Raw genomic sequence first — 9,428 nt, forward strand, 5'->3', positions numbered from 1 at the left:
TCTCTTCAGTAATTTATCCAATTTCTTTTTGGACTCTTTCCTTTTGAATATTTGTTTGGTGTGCACTCTTCATATGTGCCAAATATTTGTATTTTTCTCACATACTTGGTGAAAGAGATATATAAGACCACAAAGTTCTTTGTTATACAGGTGATTATACATAATTATCAGATATTTGACTATCATTTACTATGTGAAATGTCACATGTACTTTGTATGTCTGTGTGTGTATAATGTGTCTGTACACACAGACAGCCTTTCATGTTAATTCTTCTTAAGCCATATTATTTATTTATTTTAAATCATTTAAGTTGTGCTGGGTCTTCACTGGTGCACACGGGCTTTCTTTAGTTGCACCAAGTGGGGGCTACCCTCCCGTTGTGATGAGCAAGTTGCTCACTGCATTGGCATCACTGGTGATGGAACACAGGCTTAGGCAAGCTGGTTTCAACAATTGTGGTACCAAAGGCTTAGTCTGCCCTGCGGCATATGGGATCTTCCCTGACCAGGGATATTGCTTGTGTCCCCTGCAGTGGCCATCGGATTCACATCCACTGGACCACCACAGAAGTCCTCTTCTGCTGTGTTTATACAAGAAGAGTCTGTTTCTGATAAAACTTAGAAGATGTTTTCTTTAATTTCTTGTATTTTGGGCTATTATATCATCTAAGAATACACGGCCAGGGTTGCAAGTCAACTAAGGTCTGTCTAGGTAGCTGTGCTTCTCAGGTTCAAGGAAAGGATTAAAAGCAAGGTGTTAAATTTTTCTTCCTTCCTAAATTTCTGGATCTCTCCATGTTTGTTTGTTTGTAAACATGACTTAGTTTGTATTTGAAGTTATCTTTGGAACTATGCTCAGATTTAATGTGTTCACATGACAGCCTTGCCATTTGATACTTACTTGATGTTACACATATTTCTTCTCTAGTGAATGTCATACTGTTCAGAGACACAAACATGATATATGACATGTGGTGTTAGAAGGGTGTAACAAATGACTTGCCACATTTTTATCAGTTTCATCAACCAACTTAAACATCTTTTGTTTTTAAGCAAGTGTCACGTGTGGAGACCATTACACATTATTGGAAAACAGCTATCTTCCAATATTTACACATACGAATGTAAGTATGAGTATCTCAGAGGTAAGCAAATGTTTGGCTGGAAATCTTGGTTTAACTTTCCTCAAGAACTCCATATATCTGAATTCTAGGTTTACTAACAGTTACAAGTTGCACCAGGCGCTGGTCCTAAGTCTTCTGAGCACCTCCTCTGTCATGAACACAGTGTCCAATCACAGAACTTGGACGGCCCCTCACAATGATGAGGGACCTATTGCTGTTGTTTAGCTGCTGAGTTGTATCTGACTCTTTGTGACCCCCTGGACTGCAAGTTCCCCTCTCCATGGGATTCTCCAGGCAAGAATACTAGAGTGGGTTGCCATTTCCTCTTCCAGGGGATCTTCCCTACCCAGGGATCGGACTTGCCTCTCTTATCTCCAGCCAGGTTCTTTACCACTAGCCCCACCTGGGAAGCCCGTGAGCAATCTGAGGACATGGATAATCTGACTTAAATTGTCCCAATGTGACCCAAGTCTCATGGACTCACTGTGGCCTTGGGCAAGCTGCATACACCTTGTCTGGGGCTATGAGACTATAAAGTGGCTTCAGCTACTAATTTTCTCTTTCTGAAGTAGACTAGTGAGTGTGCTTATACACTGAGCAGTGGTGTTTCCATGTTTCGGGGACACAGCTGAGCGCTTTTTCCTCCCATCTTGCTGAGTGATTGTGGGAAGGTGTGCTGGAGGCCAGGAGAGAGAACGCATGTAGAGGGTGTAGAGGTGACAAGCAGTAGGTCAGAGCTGCTTCTTGTGTAGACACATGGCGCTGAGTAGACAGGGCAGAGAGGAGGGGCGGCCCTTCAGATGGGGACGGAGCTCACCACTAGGTGGTCACTGCCTGCATTTCCCAGCAGGTAAAATAAAATGTCTTCACACCAACAGACAAGGCCGTGGGCTGTCACCCCCGGAATGAGGGGCAGAGGAAATACAGCAATTAAAACAAAGTGTTCAGAAGGTTGCCTGGCCCAATGTAGGCATGCAGGAACACAAAGTTATGAATGGTAAATTGATTTTGGTCAAGAGAAATCAATTTCATGGCTGGGAAATAGACATACAAAGACATTTTGAACCGAGTTTCGATAATATGCTCATGCTGTTTAGTGAGAAACTGGGAGCCTGTTTGCAGTTTGGTAGGGGGTGCCGCCTCTGGGGCGAGTTTGCCTCCTTTCCCCTCCCCCCTGCCTCCTGCCTCCGCTGGGGGATGGGCCAGTCCACAGGCTGCTAACTCTTCTCTGGAAGTGCTCAATCCTTCCTTTGTTCTGTGAATGGCCAGCAGTGTGTTCGGGCTGGTTAATTTTCTCTCTCTCTCTTGTTATCCCACATTTTAAGTTGCTATCCCACGTTAGCTCCCTCCGATTGCCCTCAGGGCATTCAGGCCCGGTCCTTGCCCTCAGCAATGCCGCCTGCTCCTCTCCCTTCCGCCCCCACTTGCTGGTGGTGGATGCGGGCGTCTGGGGTACTTTTCTGCTGGGAGTTGCTTTTAGGCATGTAATCTGTGGGTTTTATTTATTTTTCCTGCCAGTTAGGTTGCCCTCCAAGATTCGAAAACTTCCCCCAGACCCGCCAGTGAGAGGGTTTCCTGATGTTTGGAAACTTCCTCTGTTGTGACTCCCTTCCTGGGACGGGTCTCTGTCCCTAACTTTTTGTCTCTCTTTTTATCTTTTATCTTTTGTCCTACCTCCTTTTGAAGTCAATGGGCTGCTTTTCTGGGCCCCTGATGTCTTCTGCTATCGATCAGAAGTTGTTTTGTGGAGTTTGCTCAGCGTTCAAATGTTCTTTTGATGAATTTGTAGCGGAGAAAGTGGTCTCCCCGTCCAATTCCTCCGCCATCTTCACTCATGCTGTTTAAAAAACTGTTGGGAACTTCCCTGGTGATCCAGTGATGAAGAATCCACCAGCCTATGCCAGGGTGACAGGTTGGATCCTTGGTCTGGTTCGATCCCACATGACTTGGGGCAATGGATCCCGAGCACCACAAGTACTGATCCTATGGTCTAAATCCCGGGAGTTGGGAATACTGAGCCCCCAATCCACACCTACTGAAGCCTACAACCCCTAGAGCCCGTGGTCCACAACAAGAGAAGCTACCGCAAGGAGAAGCCTGTGCACTGCAACTAGAGACTAGCCCCTATTCGCTGATAGTGGAGAAAGCCTCACAGCAACAAAGGTCCAGGGCTGCAAAAAGTAAACAAACTAATTAAAGACATTTTAAAAAACCCAAACAAACAAACAAACAAAAAAGAAAAAAACAAACAAACAAAAATCTGCTAGGTCCATTACAGCACGTGTTCCAGAAAACATCTTAGAAAATAGCAAGAAGTGACTGGTTAACTGTAGGAAAAGGTGGGGATGAGGAAATATATTGCTTACTTTCCTTGTCTTAAGAATGGTAGTGTTCAGAGCACCCGCGAATTGACACACACATCAATACAGCACGGAATGTTGTTAATGCCCTCAATATATCACAAGACATCTAAATGACAATAAATTAAGGTGGGTTGTGTATATGTAACTTTTCTCTCTCTCACAGATGAGGGTACAAATCAAATTGAATTTATTCACATTTCCAAAAAAGCTCTGATAGCAGTTAATGTCAACGTGGATGAAACAGGCACGAAGACAGAACAGGTTCTCCTATTCGGTATGTATGCCATCCCATGGTTCCCACTGCCATTGTCACAGAACAGATCCGCTGCCAGGACTTTCGTTCAGAATCTCAGGAGGTGCTGACAATATTCAGTATTCAGCGTATAAGACCTGCATCTTTCACAGTTAAGGATCCGGGAAGGTACTCTACCAAGAAACAGGAGGTCATAGGGTATGGATGTCACATCATCAACCATTTCCAAATGATTCCTACCTGTTGAAACTAAAAAAAGTTGATTGCTACTAGAAGTTGTTTTTTAACATGTCAATTAATTGCAAGCTGTGACTGTAATGAGCCTGACCTCAGTGGCTTTATTTTATACAAGTTTCCCCATGCATTCTAAGCCTTGGAATAAAACCTTTTCTAATTAATCTTTATCCTGTTCAGTTATCCAAATACATTATCTTGTCCATACTGACATCATCTCAAATAACCACAAAGAAGCACTAAGTGGTGTGTGAACCAATAGGATATCAGGTGTCTATATCAGAAAAGGTACTGGGTAGAATGGTGCATTATTAAAGAATAAATCATCTCCCATTATTTTCTGTGATGTATTGAATATATCTGTCAGAGGAGATCCCTGTTTCCTATTTATTTGGATTCAGAACAAGACCTGAGTGGCAGGTATAGACATAGGAAGTTGGTCAAGGAGCAAGTTGGTTCCTTACTGTCATGGAAGGAGCCCCAAATTCATGGGGCTCCTATGAGTCTTTGAGGTCTTGTTTCTGATGCTGGGGTGGCTTGGGGTGACTAGTTATAAAGCTGGACAGGGATTAAGTTTTCAGACAGACAGCCAACATCTGTGTCATGGGAAATGGTAACTGAGACTTCTTAAATTATTCCAAGTGAAATCTGATAGGTACATTGTTTTCGTTCTGTATTAAGAAATTTTTAGGACTTCAAACACGTAAATTTCTACCTCTTGCATGTTGATATTCAGGCAAAGACAATGACATTGATCAGGAAGACTTAGAGACATTCAAGAAGGAGACTCTAAGTCGGAAGATTACAGAAACAAGCATTAAGGATTTAACTGAACCTGGTAACGGAAGTATATTTTTTCTGAACATACCTTTCACCTCATATGTAAATATGCTATCAGGAAATAAATCAAGTTATTGACAATATGTTTTTTCAAAAGTAATCATTTATGTAATCTCTAAGTAAAAAAAAACTTGCAAAATTTAGGGAATGGTATTACTTGGTGATTAATTAATGCCAATTAATGGTATTAATTGGTGTTCATTTTTTTCCCCCCAGATAACTATCTTGCTTTGGCATGAAAATAACTTTGAAACACCCTAATTGTAAGTAAGCATGGTCTGTTATTAGTGCTATTTCATCAAATAAATCACTAAGTACACTTTGTGATTTCATACCTGCCAAATTTTGTAGGTAACACTTTTTTGGGTTCCAATAGCTTACATTCTATCACTAGAGACTTCTCTCTTATGTTTGGTAATTTCTCTTCTCCTGAGCCATATTAAATAGCAAAAGAGTTGGTTGATTCATGCTGAGCAGCTTTGGTGGGAAAGCCTTCACCTGCAGGAAGCTTGCAGACCAGGGTCATCAGAGAGAAGCAGGAGTGGCCACAAGCTGGTGGAAACTAATTAGTATTACTGTCAGCCCTGGCCTCGTGGTTGTCCACACACATCCCTCCTTCAGAAGAACTGAAATGAAAGAGATCAGGTTTTCTGCAACACCTGTGTGTAATCTCACATGAATCTGACAGAATCAGTAAAGTCCTTCCAATGACGCTGTCTGAAACATGCATTTGAATTATATTCCCATTCAGAAGGTGACTTTCTCAAAGTGAGATCTTTATAAACTTTCTCAACTAAGACAGCCACAGAAAAACAATACCGATAAGGCTAAAGTGTGGCTTATAACTTTCTGTGGAGAAAGAAAAATGAAAGAAAAAGAGCAAAGAAAAATCCTCGCTTCCAGGTGAATATGATAAGAAAGGTGTGGTACATATATTCCATGTAATATTACTCAGCCATGAAAAGAATGAAATCATTCCGTTTGCAGCAATATCCATTGGCCTGAGAGACTGTCACACTAAGTAAAGTCAGTCAGACAGAAAGACAAGTACCATGTGATATCACTTATATGGGGAACCTAAAATGCGACCCGAAAGAACATATTTACAACACAGAAAGAGATGCACAGACATAGAGAAAACCCTCGTGGTTGCCAAGGGGGAAGGGTAGGGCAAGAGAAGGATTGGGAGTTTGCGGTTATCAGATGCAAACTATTCTATGCAGGATGGAAAGACCAAAAAGGCCTCCAGTATAGTACAGGGAAGTATATGCAATACTCTGTAAAAACCTAATTGGGAAAATCATCTGATAAAGAATAGCTATATGTACGTAGAAACTTCACATTGCTGAACACCTGAAACTAATATAACATTAATAACCAATTAGACTCGAATGTGGGCCTGTCTGAGAGCTCATTTGGTAAGGAATCGACCTACAATGCAGGAGACCCTGGTTCAATTCTGGGGACGGAAAGATCTGCTGGAGAAGGGATAGGCTATCCACTCCAGTATTCTTGGGCTTTTCTTGTGGCTCAGAAGGTAAAGAAGAGTTAAAAAAATAATAATTCTTGAAGATCCAAAAGAGATAACATGTGTGATTAGAGGCATGTATTCCAATCACAGACCTGAACTTGCATTCTGAAATCAATTGTACTAGAATCCATCCCACATGGGAAAGATTACCCCATATTTACATCCCTGGGGAAATTTCACGTGGACCCCCACCTACATCACAGAGATGTGGAGTAGGAGGTCCACCAGGATTCTGTCCACCAGCTCACCCACCAGCTCCTTTACTTTGGGCATGGATTGCATGAGGCTCACCCCTGTCAACCGTCACACAGTCGCCTCTACTAAACCTCTGCTTCTATTTGTTCACCTACAGAGAGAGTCGCTGAGACCAGACATGTGCTCTTCCCCATGGAATCAAGATCAACAACATGACGATGACCTTCCTGGTTCCTGATTATCATGACCCTTCTCTCTTCACAGCCACACTCCTTCCCCGTCTCATCTCTCCTGGTCACTAATCACGTCCTGTGTGGTGGTATTTGATTTCTGAGGGTTTAAATAAATCGGTTGAATATAGAGCAGATTCACTTGTGTCTTTATTGAAAGTCTATGTTTTAAAACCCACAAATATGCACAGTAAATTTAACTATCTGGAAACATATACATTTCCTAAGATAAGTGTTTATCAGAGACAGTTCTGAGGATTAACTGGAGATGCCCTCGAGGTGTCCAGGGTAGAAGGATAAAAAGGTCTAAACCATCACGGGACAAAGGACAGGGTTATGATCCTCTTACTGCAGTGGGAGGGGACAGTCTGCTCAAGAAGGATGTCCCTAGAAAGCATTGTACTCATTACACAGAAAGGAGGTTGTGTTCCATTGTCTGAGCTTCATAGAGAGGAAATGTAAGGTGCCATGGACCACAGCTGAGGGGAAACGTGTCTTCTGACAGCACCAGCACCTCTGCAGTTAATCTGAAGGACTGATACTTCTTGACCTTTGGATCTCTGGGAATCAAAGGTGGAGCAGCCCCTGAATCTTGGTCAATTCATAGGACCATGACTCAGGGCAGTGTTGACAGGTACTAGATGATTGACAGCTCAGTCTAGAAGTTGTGAGTCTTCATAACATTTAAAGATGGTCTTCCAGCCTTCTATGTTTCCGACACCAGTGGATGCTAGGATTTCCAAGGACTGGCATTCCCACGGTCATGGGCAGAACACACTGGTCAGCTCCCCATGGTGGTCGAGCTGTTTGCAATCCACAAGACATAGCCCCTTCAAGATATAGAACTGATTCCAAGGGTTGGGGCCACAGCTCCAATATTTGACCTAAGAGCCGGGAAAATACTAGAAGTAATGTAACAGAATAAATGTTTTAGATCCTACATAGACATGGCCTCCAGATGGGCTACAGCTGGCTGGCCATTGTCAAAGACACCAGTAATGAATCTTTCCATGGCTTAGTTGGTAGTAATGGGGTTCAAAGGCAGTGTTTAAATTCTCCCATTTGTATAGGGCAGTGTATGCAGTTGGTTTGTGACTATGGTCTTCACAGAATGTCTGGAAATGCTGGAAATGCTGGACTGGATGAGTGCATACACACAGAACAACTGAACATAAGGAAAGGGGGTGAGTCTCTTAAGGAATTCTGAAATGCAAGACCTGGCATGAACAAGTCAACAGTTCTGAAATATCACATGCAACTATCTGTATTTATACACACACATAAATACAGATATGTATATATGTATATATACATATACATATATATATATATACACACACACACATAATACGTATATATATATATATATATATATATATATATATATATATATATATATATATACAGACATGTATACATATTTGTGTGACTGTGTGTATCTATAAAAACTATATTAATAAAAATGGATTATTACTACAAACTCAAAAGATAAAAAGTATGAGAAAGATATAAACAGAATTTTGTTTATGGAATTAATACTCCCGATGAAATATACTTACTTGAACATGGTTACTTGAATGATGTATTACAAAAATTAATGTATTTTCAGTCAGAAATTTCTCATGTCTTATAGATATGGAAGAAATTGAGCAAAATGTTCCATAGGTTTTCATGTCAAGATGATGTAATGGAAAATTTTTGAAGAAGTAAAAAAGAAATGTCAGTGAACTTAGAGAAAGCCGTCCACAGACACACAATCATAGGCGGTGGTGGTGGTGTAATCACTACGTCCAACTCCTGTGACCATATGAGATCGTATTAAAGTATTTTTCCATTCTAATTTGCTAATTAACCCTCTAGACAGAATTAGGTATTTCCAACAGATATGTTTAAATTCTATACACCCACAGAAGAGCTTAATTCCAAAATGGACAAGCACACCACCAGAAAGCAGCATTGTTACAACAGCCAGGACATGGAAGCAACCTAAGTGTCCATTAACAGAGGAATGGAAAAAGATGTCATTGTTTTTGGTGTTGTTTACTCATTATGTCATCTGACCGTGACCCCATGGACTATAGCCCACCAGGCACCTCTGTTTTCACGGAATTTCCAAGGCAAAAACACTGGATATACACAATGGAACGATACTCAGCCATTTGCAGAGATCAGGGTGGAACTTCAGACTGTCAGAGTGAAGGAAGTAAAAAACGAAACAAATATCATATATTAACACGTGTATGTGGAGTCTAGAAAAGTGGTAAAGACACACCGAGTTTCAGGGCAGAAGTACAGACCGAGACAATCAGAACAAACATATGGACACCAATGGGGAAGAGGAGGGTGGGATGGATTCAGAGATGGGGATTGACACATATACACTATTGATGTTGTTGTTCGGTCACTAAGTCGTGTCCAAGTCTTTGTGACCCCTTGGACTGCAGCACACTAGTTTTCCAAGTCTTCCACTATTGTCTGGAGTTTGCACAAAGTCATGTCACTGAGGTGTTGATGCCATCCAACCATCTCATTCCCTGTCGACTCCTTCTCCTCCTGCCCTCAATCTTTAGCAGCATCTTGCTCTTTTTCTTTGTTTTGATACTACTGATACTATGTCCTCTATCTATTTTATAGAGAACTCTGGAGAAGCTCCTGTAT

At 41.5% G+C, this 9,428-nt stretch overlaps 1 protein-coding gene across 2 annotated transcripts in view; it reads left to right on the forward strand.

Annotated features, from left to right (window-relative positions):
- The window catches only part of LOC122435290 (odorant-binding protein-like), a 41,977-nt gene extending 35,100 nt beyond the window's left edge, over positions 1 to 6,877 (forward strand). For both annotated transcript variants that reach the window (XR_006267626.1, XM_043459365.1), the window contains exons 3-7: positions 1,054 to 1,124; positions 3,651 to 3,761; positions 4,711 to 4,812; positions 5,031 to 5,077; positions 6,698 to 6,877. Coding sequence is in view for 1 of the 2 variants with exons in the window: in XM_043459365.1 (XP_043315300.1) it covers positions 1,054 to 1,124; positions 3,651 to 3,761; positions 4,711 to 4,812; positions 5,031 to 5,053 (307 nt within the window). In the remaining variant the exon portion in view is untranslated. The remainder of the gene's footprint in view (positions 1 to 1,053; positions 1,125 to 3,650; positions 3,762 to 4,710; positions 4,813 to 5,030; positions 5,078 to 6,697) is intronic.
- Positions 6,878 to 9,428: the final 2,551 nt, after the last annotated feature.

The sequence above is a fragment of the Cervus canadensis genome, chromosome X (genome assembly GCF_019320065.1).
Source record: "Cervus canadensis isolate Bull #8, Minnesota chromosome X, ASM1932006v1, whole genome shotgun sequence".
Lineage (NCBI taxonomy): Eukaryota > Metazoa > Chordata > Mammalia > Artiodactyla > Cervidae > Cervus > Cervus canadensis.